General features: G+C 40.3%; 1 protein-coding gene across 1 annotated transcript in view; it reads left to right on the forward strand.

The window, feature by feature from the left end:
• CPNE9 (copine family member 9) overlaps positions 1-13,908 on the forward strand; it is a 2,305,657-nt gene that overhangs the window by 1,480,532 nt on the left and 811,217 nt on the right. Inside the window, exon 9 of the mRNA XM_044076409.1 lies at positions 11,849-11,895. Within this exon, the coding sequence (XP_043932344.1) occupies positions 11,849-11,895 (47 nt within the window). The remainder of the gene's footprint in view (positions 1-11,848; positions 11,896-13,908) is intronic.

Consider the following 13,908-nt stretch of genomic DNA (forward strand, 5'->3'; position numbering starts at 1 on the left):
GTATTGAAAAGAAAGCATTGCTAATATCTACCACAGAGAAATACTTCTGTTGCGGTTCTAAATCATTTAACAAAGTATGTGGGTCTGGCACCAGGTGCTCTAGGTATTACTGCATTGTTTACAGCTTGTAAATCTTGTACCATCCGCCATTCCCCATTTGCTTTTTTAACAGGAAATAGGGGTGTATTACATGGTGAATCAGGAGATTCTACCAGTACTCCTTCCTTGAGTAATGCTGCCATTATAGGCTTAATTCCTATTTCTGCATCCTTTCTCAAAGGGTATTGTCTTTTCTGTGGTCTGAAAGCTGACTTTGGGGTAATTGTAACTGGTCCTGCTGTTCGAATAAGTCCTACATCTGACTTGCCTGTTGACCAGAGAGTTGTTGGAATTTTACATAAGGTCTTTTCTTCTTCTTCTAATAAGAATGCTAATCAGCTGTCCTTGCTAGATTGCAAGTGTACAGCTGGATGTGTCTGTGTCAACCAATTCAGCTTTTGTTTCTGTATCCCTTGTTCTGACAGTTCTAAATCAGTCTGTTTCTCCCATCTTTTTACTTTTTCTCCTAAATCTGCCCATTTAACACTTTTGTTCTTTGTCAAGCTGACATGTGGCAACCGATTTGATCTATATAATGCAAGGAATTCTTGAGGTAATGAACAGCTAACTACACTGTTCCCCTCAGTATCCCAGTACAAAGTACGCAAAACCAATCTAGTTGCACGATTTCTAAACAGTTCTTGCTCATACTCTCTATCAGGTCCTGGTGTGGTACAGTAATATAGAGTACAGTGTAACAAATGCTGTTGATCAGTGTCAAGGGAGGGGGCTTTACTGATGGCTACGTTCATCAGTTCCTCAGTTACTGCCCCTGGACCAGTCGTGACTAGGTCCTGGCTGTACCAATAAAAAGTTTCACCCCCCGATCGCACTACAAAGGTATCCATTCGTCTCTGTGCCGCCATACCTTGTACAGTTGGAACTACTGCTATGCCAAATATCTGCATAAGGTCCCTGCCCAATAGGTTTACTGGACACTTTGCAGACACAACTATTTTACTTCTCTGGGTCATACCTGAAACAGGGTCAGTTATTGCTATATCATGGGAAAGTGGTTCCCTGTATAGCTGTCCATTTTGCTTTTACTAGTATATAATCAGGTGATTCGGAATGTTCTGGTAACTTGGAGGGGTGTATCAAAGTCCGTGACGCTCCTGAGTCACACAGGAATTTGACTTCTCTTCCCTCTACCAGAAGTGTAACTTCCGGTTTCGTATCCGCTAAGTAGAGCTCTAAGCTCAATAATGCTAAGTCCAAAATTTCACTTTCTTCATCCTCCATATCTACTTGCACTTCCTTTACTCCTTCTATCACATTTACATTTGTTTTCTGTTTATTAAGTTTTCCTGATGATTTCTGACTTTTATTTGATGTATCCTCACTATCATATAGTCAGTCTTCATCTTCCTTATCTTCTGTAATTACCTTTTTGTTTTGCCTACAATCCCTTGCTAGATGCCCTTTTTTCCCGCATTTGAAGCATTCACCTCTCTTTTTCCTCTCTTCAAAATCTTCTGATCGTTTATCAGACTGTTTGTTTCCCTGGGCATTCTTCTTCCCCTTTTTACCTGACTGTAATACAAATACTTCAGCTCCGTCTTCAGCAGTGAAGACTTGCGCCTTCTTTTTCTTTTTACTATTAAAATGTCTCTCAGCATGCCTAGCGTATTCGAGTAAGGCTTGTAGCCTCCCTGTTCGATGATCTATCATATGCTTCGTAATGAAGCTACTAATAGATGCAATGCAACCTTTCAAAAATGCATTTTTTAATTGTTGTTCATACGGGGAATCATTTGTTTGGTTCTCAGGAACCGACATACCGCTATGATTATTAAAACATTCTAATAATCTAGCATAATATCCATCTATTGTCTCATTTTCCTGTTGTATGCATTGATTAATGCAAGTCCAGTCTGCTCTAGGTTTCCATTTCTCAGAGATTCGGTCTGTCAGACCTTTCACTCTGTTGTCCAACTCTGCGTCACTATGTGGGAGTGGCCTAAGTTCTGCATTACGAGGATTCCAGGTGCCACAAATCATGTGCCAATCTGGACCTATAATTTGTCTTACTACTTTTCCTACTTCTTCCCCATTCAAGTGGTAACTTAACCTCATGCCTTGTAAATCTTCTAAAAATTTGTAAAATTAACTTTTGGATGGGGATTCCCTCAGTAGCCTTCCGGATGTCTTCCGGCGTCCATGGTCTATATACTAAGAGTGTTGGATCCTGCCCTTCCTGTCCTTCCTGAGGATTTGGAACTTCTATAAGTGGGCATATTTCTTCCTCACTCTCATCCTGTAGATTTCTCTCTATTTGGTATGATTCTGTGTCCCTATGTGTTTTACGTGTTCGGGACCTAGTCTCAATAGGATCTCTAACAAATGATTGTGATCTTACTGAAACTTCAGGATAACGCGGAGGTGGACCAGCCTGTCCACTCACTTCATATCCTGAAAAGGGTAAGGGAGGGGGCAAGGGAGGAGGAGCTGTAGCTATTACCAAGTTATTATCCTCTTTGTCTAAAAATAATGTTTTTGAATTTTTAAGCTTCTGTTCTCTACGATTTGCTTCCTCAATCCACCTGTGTGCTTGAGGAATGCCTAGTTGGCGTTGCTTTTTTGCCTGACCTCCTGCATCAGATTTAAGCTGTTTAAGGAGTTTAACTAGTGAAGGTTTATCTAGTTTACCATCAAATTCATATTTATTAACCCATTTAGTATAATACCTAACGTTATCAGAACGTTGTAATTGCATATATTTTGCGTCTTCGGTTAGGGGCGGATCTCGCAAAGTTTTAGTGCACTGATTACCCATGTCAAAGAAAATGTTACGTAACCCTTTTTTATCACGTGATATCAAATTCTTAGTTCCTGTTTACAGTTTATCTAGAATAACTGTCTACCTTATTCTGTTACCCTGATCTATGACCAAATATACAGTACTTCCTTTTGTCCCTGATCTGCAAAACAAATCTTGACAACAATATACTGTAACCTAGTCTCTGATCTAAAACAGAAAAAAGGCAAATTCTTCCTACCTGAGCCTCCGGTATTGAAAATCGTTCAAATTCCACTCTTCGGCCACAGATCAGAAAGTGGCCAGCCTCTTTACACACAACAATTCAGTCAGAGGTCTTTTCACTCAAGAAGAACCATTTCGGTAACTTCTCCTGCGCAGTATTCGACCACCAATACACTCTGATCTGCAGCTTACCAAGGGAATTCCGTCTCGAAAGGACCAAACTGTTAAATAAAATTAATAATTCAATACACAGGAGGTTCAGATTCAAAAGTTTACTAGTGTACACCAGGAGGCAAAAAACCATACAAGTACAGAATTTTGTCTGACATGAAACAGGAAGCACACAATTTTATATAGGTTTAACATTTAAGCTATGCCTACCTTACTGACGTGATATGTCACGGGGCATCTACATCACTTTAGCTTACAAGCCTCTATTCTTTTAATCTGCTGATGCAGTATGTCTTAAAAAACTTTTCCTCTAGATACAATACGGCCTTGCTATCCAGCTGATCAGTCATAATGTCTTTCTGTAAAGTTACTTATTCAAGGTTTCATATCAGTTTGAATACAATAGCAGATTCAGTCTTTAACATACATATTTGTTCACAGTTTCACTTTCTTTACCAGCTGTGTTTTTATCTCACAAGGACAAGTTACTTCATGCAGGAAGAGAAGATTTCATTATTTACAAGGACTAGTTATCTCATCAGGAAGGAGCGGAAGATTTACACATTTAATTTCCTGACCCAGCAGATAATCACTTATGAAAAGCATAAACATTAAGCTTGCTGAGCTGGCAGCTGCCAGGGTCAGGGGTCAAAGCACACTGCAGTTTCAGAAGCTACTTGCATTTACACATGAATTTATCCCTTCTGTTATATGATTAATAGAATAAAATGCATTATAAACTACCTTGCTTCTAAACTAGCATTTCACATATATTTAAATACATATTTTTCTAACACATTACAATTTACAGGTGGTCATGTGTGTGTGTGCCATCCAGTTTACTGTGTGTGCAGGTGGAGAGGTGTGTCAGTGTATGTGCTATACGTTCCCCCTTTGCCAAGGCGTGGGCATATTGGGCATGCCTCCATCTGCCTACTGGGGCTGGCACAGGGTGTTCGTGGTCTGAATCCCTCTGTGCCTGTGATGGCCTTGGCAATTACGGTGGGCTGAGAGGGCCTTCACCATTATGTCCCTGCTGCAGCTGTTTCTGCAGGATCATATTATGTAGCATGGCACATACTATGAAGATGTGGGCACAAGTGCCTGGAGAGTACTGCAAGGCTCCACCAGATATGTCCAAGCAATGGAACTGTGATTTCAGCATCCCAAACACACGCTCTGTGATGATTCTGGTTGGTGCGTGTGCCTCATTATGGCGTTCTTGCATGGGTGTGTGTGCATTTCTGATTGGAGTCATCATCCACGGCTCCAGTGCATAGCCAGCATTCCCCACAAGGTGGCCAAGTGGGATGTCCCCCCTGACAAATACCTGATACAGCTGTGAGGCATGCCAGATGTGGGAGTCATGGTAGCTTCCAGGGCTGCCAGCACACACATCCATAATAATGCCCTGGGCATTGCACATGACCTGGCAGTTGACGGAGTGGTATCCCTTGCGGTTTATGTAGCACCTACCATGCTCACAGGGTGGTGACTTGATATGTATGTGCGTGCAGTCTATTGCACCCAGTACCTCCGGGTAGTGTGCCACATGGTGGAAGAGACGCATATTGCTGGCCAACTCCTCCTGAGTTCGGGGGAAGTATATATGCTCATTGGCATGCAGTAACATGGCATCCAGGAACTGGTGTAGTACCCTGGATGCTGATGCCTGTGAGATCCCCATTATATCTCCAGTTGGCCTTTGAAAGGTACCTGTGGCTAGTATTCGCAAGCTTACACATACCTTCGTGTCCACTGGGATGGGTTTCCCTCTGTTGTTTCTGGATCTCAGGCATGGCCGGCACAGCTCAACTATTTGCTGTAAGATGGCCCTGTCCACCCTGTAACGCTCTACTATCTCCAGATCGTGTAGACCCTGGTAGGTTACCCTTGGTCTAAACACTCTTCTCCTCCTCCGGGGCCTGCGGTGGTTGTCAGCATCATCCTCCACAACACCTTCAGTCTCTAACACATGGTGCTGAATCACAGCTATGACAGCTCCCAACATGTACATTGTAAAAGTTCCCTGTCTGATTACACCGATGGTGCAGTGTTTGGGAATACATAGGTGTGTGTGAGGTGCCTTCACACTTTATACTATTGTGCTGTGAACACTGATGATGTCATAGGGTGTGTATGCACAATCGGAGCTACAGGGTATCTTATGTGTTTTACCATAGGACTGCTATTGTGGTGCCTTTTGTGTTGGATTACATTTGGCTGCCGTGGATTACCTCTTGCCCTTCCCTTAACATTTCTTAACATTTCCCTTCCCATTTTCTGGCATGCATCCAGCAGCCTGCTTTCATTTGTACTTTCCAATACCTGGCTTATCTTACGAAATGTGTTCTATGGCCGATCTACTGCAGGTTTGCTTTGCTCTGCTATGACAGTTCTCTTTTCTTTGCAATCCGACACCTCCCCTATCCTGTTCTGCGGGTTGCTGCGAGCAGACTTGCTAGCTGCCGTCGATTGCCCACTATGAGTTAATAGGTGTTAATTGCTCAGTTGTACTCCAATTACCCTACTGCGGCATTTCCTTATTTTCTTCCCCTAACCTTCTTGTTTGAGCTATGGTGCATGGTGCGTGCGTCCGCTTACCAGGTTTCGGGCACGTTTTCATCCACGTACACATGCGCTTTCGGGCACTATATGTGCTTTCAGCTAAACGATGTTATACCTACATCCCCACCCCTATCCTGAGGCTTTGCTTAGCAACGGGCAGGCCGGATGTGCATTGCTCCAATGTGCTTACAGCTACGGTGGCACACCCCACTGCTGATGTCATGTATACCTCCAAACCACTCCTCGGTGTTGTAGCGCTGCACCGTATGGTACATTTGCATAGCATTGACTACTAATTCATAGTTACCGTGCCGAACACTGTCACAGACCCTTAGCAACCCTTGCAGCTTGGTTGTGGTGTACCATGCATACCATTGAGTATTATGGTGAAATCATGATTTGTATTACATTGCGATTTTATGACATTTGTATATATTTTCCTTGTGTTCCCATTTGCGCACACATGCCCTGAGGTTGTACTTTGCATTACTGTGGACATGACATTAAATGTTTTTTAGGTGTTGTACATCTTTTCTTATGCCATTGGCTGTATATTTAGCCATTGGCATATGTTAACTTTGTAATACATGAGTCTGGTCCGCTTTCATAGCTCCGATGTTCTGTTTGGAAAAATGTAAACCTTTTTTTTTGTTTGTTTACATTTCTGTGGGCTTACGCTATGCCTGCACCACTTCATGAATCGCTATGTACCTTCATTTGCATGGTGCAGTACTGCGCATGGGGTGATTAGCATACCTGAGCCGAGGGCTGCGCAGATCTGGCATACGCTGGTAGTGCACGTGGAACTGGATCGTACCTGAATTGCTCGGCGGACATATTTGGCATTATACCGCCTACGCTACACCTGCGCCTGGCGCAAGCTTCATGAATCCCGGGGTATGTCTACACTGTTCTGAGTAAGCAGACAACACAGACGTAACTCACACCTTCTTCCTCCTAATTTTAGTTTTCCTACTGATATTCTTGCAACTTTAAATATTGACAGGAATTCATACAGGTTACCACAAAGTGTAGACTACATGTACACTTAATGCAACCTTTCTAAGTGACTAGAAAGCACAAAACAATGTGATAAGAATTTTACTGCATACATATCATGTATGCATAGTGTACACTTAGTGTAGGCTTTATTGAATTTATATTTGGTGAAAGCAATAATATGAAAATACACATCTGTGAAATAGCATTAATAGGATACAAAAATTTAAAAAGTGTATACAATTATAATATACATTATTTACAATAAAGAAACTCAAAGCTCATTTATAAAGTGAGGTGTCTGTATGATAATTACAGCTGTGTGCTGTCTCAGTGGGAATGATAGGATAATCTCAGAGGAGTGAAGGAATTTAGAATTTTTGAGTAGTTGAAAAGAGAAGTTGTTATACAAAATATCTGAGTGAGAAGTGTAGATTGGTGCAGTAAAATATGCATAACTGAAGGATATTAAGAATGTTACTAATTGGAGAAAACTGAGGAATGCAGAGGTGATACTGGTGAGGGGTAGTGTTACTGTTTGACATGTATGGTAAACTACAGAATTCAGAGATGACATTAAATGAGGAGTGATTATAGATACTGCTCTTGGTGAATTGCTTTAAATTTCACTTTCTGGTGCTTTGGCTAAGGATTTTTGAAATGTTTTTATATGTCATCATATTGCTTGTTTTGTGAGGTTTATGAGTTGGATATGTTGTTGTCTTTGGTAGTGGAAGCGTTGTTTTTCCACATTTGCTATTTGGCAAATCTAAGATTTAAAAAGGATTTCAGTTCAGGAATTAGCAAGGCATTTCATTTTTGGTTGTAGAGTCAAGAAATTATAGGGAAGAATATGTCCTGGGAAGAACATGTCCTGAAGGAGTTTAAGTTTACTAGTGACAGCTTCTGTGGCAAGGTGAGTTACTTAGGTTTAATATGAAAGGCCAGTCTGTTGGAGAGGAATTCTTTAAGTTTTCTTTAATCATTCTTTAAGTTTGCTATGTCAGTGGCCCAGCAGGTCACACACTCACATTTATTGCTAGAGGATTGGAAAGCTGTGGGCTGTGTTCTTACTCCAGGTGATTGGATTGCTGACATTGTAGTGTAGTATTAGAGAAGCGCTGTCCTTTGGAGAAAGACATGAAATCAGTATCCCATCTGCTTGAGTCAGTGGTAGCACAAATGGATGTGAAAGACACCACAACACCTATCAAAAAGAGAAGGGAAAGTTCCTGAATGCCCTGGCCAAATATCTTCTATTAGTACAAATACGACATCTGATCTCTTCTGAAAAGAGGCCACTAGCCTAGTGGTACTAACCCAGTCAACAGAGGACAAGAAAATAAATGTTGATACCTGAGTCTGTCTTAAGCATGAATGAAAATATTTTGGGGAGAATTGTTGTTGCTGGGGGTATGTAGGCATAAATTGTGAAGCTTATTGTGTGATGGTAGTAACAGAAGAAAGGTGTATGATAATTTTTGAAAATAGACAGGGGTTGTCTGTGATGATTAGATATAAAATGAATGGTTGTTAGTGATGAGGTTAGGCCACATTGGCTGTTGCAGTAGTTGCCTAACGTTGAAGTCAAGCAGAATTTCAAATCTATCATGATGGATGGAGTGAAAGATATTTAAGTTAAAGTTACCTACCTACATGAATGCTGTTACTTTTGTTTCCTAGTTGGATTGCAATTTCTTGAATTAGTGTTTGGAACTTACAAGGTATGAAAGAAGGAATGATGTAGGCTACTGATAGGTGCAGGGGTGTTTTGCTTTTTGTGGTAATTTGTACAAGTGGCCAATTAGAGTCAGAAGCAGAAAGTGTGCTAGCTTGAGCTAGGAGTTGAAAATTCAAATGAATTTTGTACACTAGGAGATTTCTACCCCCATTTCTTGGACCAGATCTAACATCTAAAACGTAATTATAATGTGGGAAAAATTGTGTAAGTGTGCATTTTCTTTTTTTTGGTCCAGGAATCTATAACAGCTAGTATGTCAGGTTGTGCAGTTTAAAGAAAAAATTGACCTGGTCTAGTTCATTACAAAGGTTTTATGTATTTATCAATAGATAAGAGAGGAGGGGTTATTAAGTTATAGACAGACCTCTATGAGACAGGTGTGTCTCTCATGTTTTAGTACAATCTTTCTACATACATCTGACATGCGCTTTATTAGCAATGATCACAGCTTATGTGACTGTATACCCTGTAAAATGTCAGTCCCACTCACTGATTTCACCTTTCACATGTGTGGGGCACAGCTTAGTAAACTCTGCCCTGACAGAGAATGACAGTCCCATTAACTGGATGCCTACTGCATCCATACCATCTGTAGCATTTCTAGGGGCATACCTTACACTGTTTTACCTTATAGAATGCTCTTTTTCTCTATACATCAGTTGCTCAGGATTGTGACTCTACAAACACCCATACTGTGGCCCTAAATGTGCACCAACAAATAAGCAAATGGTCACTGGAGGGATATGTTCCTAACTCAACATATTCCCAATCTTTGGAATCAGTTACCACTACAGGACAAGAAAAGTACTTTTTCCTGTCTTTAAGGCTAGTCTTGATGACTGGATGGGTAGACATAAATTTATACCAGGTTATAATGTACAACCCTACTTGATGTGGGAGGTAGGCAGTATTTTGAACTCCTAGATGATGGCAGAAACCTTTAAGTGTGTTTACTTAAGGTTGTATATGGTTAAGCCTGTTGTAATTGCTTGCCTAATATTGCTCCTGTGTTCCTATATGGAATTTCATCACTCATCCTAGCTACAGTCTGTACCTACAGAATTTATAGGACTTTGGTTGAATCTCTGTTTCCGTACAGAGAGCAAGACCCCTCCCATGCACCTGCAGCATGTGAAGGGCATTGCTTGTACTACTGTGTACCTCCTAATTTGTATCCCACCTCCAGCATCCCTGTTCCAGCTACAAATTGCATGTCTGCTCTCTCAAACCCCTTTCTCCCCCATCCAGACATACAGGATGCACTCTCCTTCTGTGCTTTGTACCCTACTCCAAAACTACTTTACTCTTGACCACTGTATCTTTAATGCTTGGTGCGCAATTTTTTGCTCATTATAGTGCACTGAGCACTTCCTGGCCTGTGCATTATTTTGCTTCTCTATCACCTGCTTGTTAGAAGGATGAGCAAGATTACCTCTATATTGACCATGATATGGATTACAAAGGATGTTCTTAAATGTGGTCTCCACACTTTAAAATATATTGCAAAAAAAAGTAAAATCAGCCTATATACTACACATTGAGATAAAAGCAAAGATTCGTATCAGCTGTAAAGAGGCAGTGCATAGAACAAGTCCTAGAACAATCGTGAACAACTGCATACAAAGGAAAAGCAGTGCCTATGCACTCACAGATGTACACAGAATGGAGTGCACAGAAGATGTATAAACTGCTATAGCTGGTTAAACTGTGTATGGATTATTGATGTCCAGGTATTGATGCAGTAATAAAGATGGAAAATAGAAACATGTTTAAAGCATTTAAGTACCTTGAAGCAATTACAATCCAACAAAACTACATCTTTCAGCGGTAGAAATGTATAAGAAACATACTGGGCAGTCTGAAGACAGAGTGAGGATAGCTCAGAGATAAAGTGAGAAGTATTTTTTCAGAGAGTAGATGGCAAATGTATGGAATGGCCTTCCTGTGATAACTGTGAAATGCAAAACTGTTCTTAAATTCAAGAATACACGGAACAGACACAAAACAGTTCTAGTGGAGTGTAGAAGAATTTCTGCATATACATTTGTGAGGAAGATAAAAATCCTAGGATAACCAAGTGGTCCTTCTGCATATACGTTTGTGAGGATAATAAACAGCCTAGGAGAGCCAGATGGTCTTTCTTTGCTGATGAATTGTATTTTAGCATTTCATTAACTAAGAAGTGTAAATTTGTTTGGAAGAATTATCATTCAACGAATAGTAGCTCCTGGAATATAGTCTCCCTGATCCTAACTCCCCAAATGGACAAGAAATAGACAAGTCCTGGAATGCCTTTACACTAATCTACCTTATTGTGAACTTTTGCTGGAAATGTCTCCTTTCCCACAGTTGTGCAGCTGTGGAATTAGAATATACAAGTAAGGGAGGTGTCAGGTGACCCCATGAGGTAAGTGCTGTCTACAAAGGTTTGTTTTTCATGTTGTTAATCCTGCTGATTTTTAGATGTGTTGTCCAGTGAGTTTGACTAGCCTAGTCTGCTGTCAGTAGGTTTCTATTGACTTAATTAGGGAATCTTGTCTCTATTAAATACTGATATTAAATAATATATAGACCTAAGTACATACACCCTAAAATACATGTTTAATAAGATACATCCATATATTGGTAAAACTAAAACATAAGTTGTAAAAATAATGTTGTTGATTGTTTGATTTTAGTCTTAGAATGTGTTAATACTATTTATCATCAAAATGCATCCCTGGTGATTATCTGTTTTGTCAATCCACAGTCTGAGCCCTTTTCTGCATTGCCTTATGCTCCGCTAAACCTCATGTACCTTCTGAAGTTTCCTGTATATGAAAGTGTAGACATTTATTACTGTCTGCACTTTTTGCTGGGTACCTTTGCTTCTACTGAGCTTGCACCAAATGTTCGGAACATCAGTAATTTATATTACATAAAACTGGCACTCAGAATGCAGTTTAATGTCTAATTGACTTCTGAGTGTATTGTATTTTATGGTATGGCCGGTTAAACTCATACAGTTCTAATAACTACAATACAAGGTCTAAATCAGAAGGCATTTCTTTTTCCCTTATTAATTCACCACCACTGGGATACCTGGAACAAAGACTGGTAGAAAAAGGGATACTGAATAGCTCACCCTTAACAAAATTATGTTGAGTAATTTGATTTGAGTTTATAAAACTGTGTGCCAGTGTGTTTCTTAAGAAAAATAATGCAGAGTGCAATGAGTCATTCTGTGATCTTTCTGCAAGCATTTTCTGTATCAGTCATCCATAATGTGTCTCTTTTCTTCACTGCAGGACACAACTCAACTTCACAGTAGCCATCGATTTCACAGCATCAAATGGTAAGTGTGCACAGCACATCACTTTACTCAGCTATTTACTCTTGTGTGCCTAGGAAACCTTTCATGTTTCTTCAAGATTTCTGATACATCTGTAGGAAGATTCTAAAGCAATATGCCAGCCCTACTTAATAAGACCCTGGCTTCAAGCCTGATTGAGCACCTGCTGTGTTTTATACATCTGCTGCACGGGATTCTGGAAACGCAATAGATCAACATAGTTCTATTTGTGATTTGGATTGTTTTTGTATTTCACATAACAGCAAGCAGATCTGAGGTTGTTGAGTTTAACAGTATTTTGAAGTCATTTGTATTTCATATTATTTTTCATCATTACAACCACATAAGTATCTGTGCTAGTGTAGATTTATAAAGTTTGCAAATAAAAATAGGCAACAGGTGGCCACTGTAGAGGCATAGAGGGATAAAGCCCTCAATAGGGCCCATGTGACATTGGTTCAGCTAAGAGCTCAGGTGCTTGATGGCTTGTCAGGGGTGGGTGAGCCTGCCTGCCTGTCCTGGTGGAAAAGGGGTGGAGTCCCAACAAACCTTATGGTGCTATTCCCAAATGCAATCCCTGCTGGTGGATGGGAAGTCTATGTGAAAGAACCAGTCAGGGGCAGGTGTGGATGTTGCTACTCAAGCTAGTGAAAGTAATCCATGATGAACAAGTTTCAGCAGGGTATGTATGAATGGGTAAATGGATACTGGTCATCCCTACAGTGATATAGGTGCCTGCATCACTACCCAAGGGTAGTGCTTAGATCCATTCATACAAAAATGTTGTCATTACCAGGATGCTGGCAGCAGCACAAACTTCTGGAAAGTTGCCCGGATGACAGTCCCTCCAAATGGCTTCTGCCATGTGGAACTTTAAGGAAGATACCCCTACCTTAAGGAATGAATGAGCTTGACTCTATGGGAAAAGGCTATGTGGCTGGTAGGCTGAGGGAGGGAAAAAATAAAAAACTAGGCCACAGCCAGCTCACTAAAAAAACAATGACTGTAACTGCATTGTACATAGGGTAGCAGTTAGGGTTACAGTGTGATTGTTAACCATTATAAATTCACAGAAGCTGTAAAGAGTAATTTCTTTAGTTCAAGTATGCATCAGTGCATCTAGGAATGCTTTCATTGAACAGCCTTTGTGGAACAAGCTATACATATTGCTTCATTGCAAATATTCATACATATTCAGTTTATTTTGTAAAATGAAGAGTTCATGGATGGAGAGTTTTAATCAGCAATTGCAAATAGTGTTAAGGATGAATATTGGTCAAAACTCCAAGTAGCAGAACACTGATATGCAAAGCATAGAAAACAGCCCTCTGAAAGTACTGCTTCTTTAAAAGAAACAGTGCGGGGTGGGAGGTGAAAGATGACACACTTGTAGGGAAAGCTTTCTGCACATTCATTGTCGGTCTACCTCCATAACCCCTGTTATCTAATTTAATCAAACATTTACCTTAAGTTGCAGCAGTTGCAGAGTTCAAGTATGATTTTACACAGCTGCCATTCTCGTAGTATTCAGTATACTTTGAAAACCATTTCTTCATTAGATGTGGTTTTGCTCAGCAGTTGATTAGTTACTTATAAGATCCACTGACCTGATTTCATTGCCTATAGTGAAATACAGAAACAAATTGTACTAGTCATCCTGTGACATGAATCCTCAAAGTGTTTGCTGTATAAGCAGAGACATTATGTGCATCATCCTAGTTATCTACTGACAAAAGTGGCAACCTGCAGTGCTGGGTTTCACAGTCACAGCATCACATACTGTAGAGAGCAATGGGAGAAGTCAGTGTACATTGCTTTTCTTCACCTTTGTATGTGCTGGGGAACATCAACATAATTGTACAACAGTCTGACTCTAGAAGTAGTGAAGTAACATATCCCAAACAACCACAGATAAAAGAAATGCTGCCAAAACACAATTTACTGAAAACTCCAAACATTTGCTATAAAAAAAAACTGGTGAGGAGAAAATCCACCTGAATAGGATCATAGGATGAA

Source organism: Protopterus annectens, chromosome 7.part0 (assembly GCF_019279795.1).
Source record: "Protopterus annectens isolate FY-2018-M chromosome 7.part0, PAN1.0, whole genome shotgun sequence".
Classification (NCBI taxonomy): Eukaryota; Metazoa; Chordata; order Ceratodontiformes; family Protopteridae; genus Protopterus; species Protopterus annectens.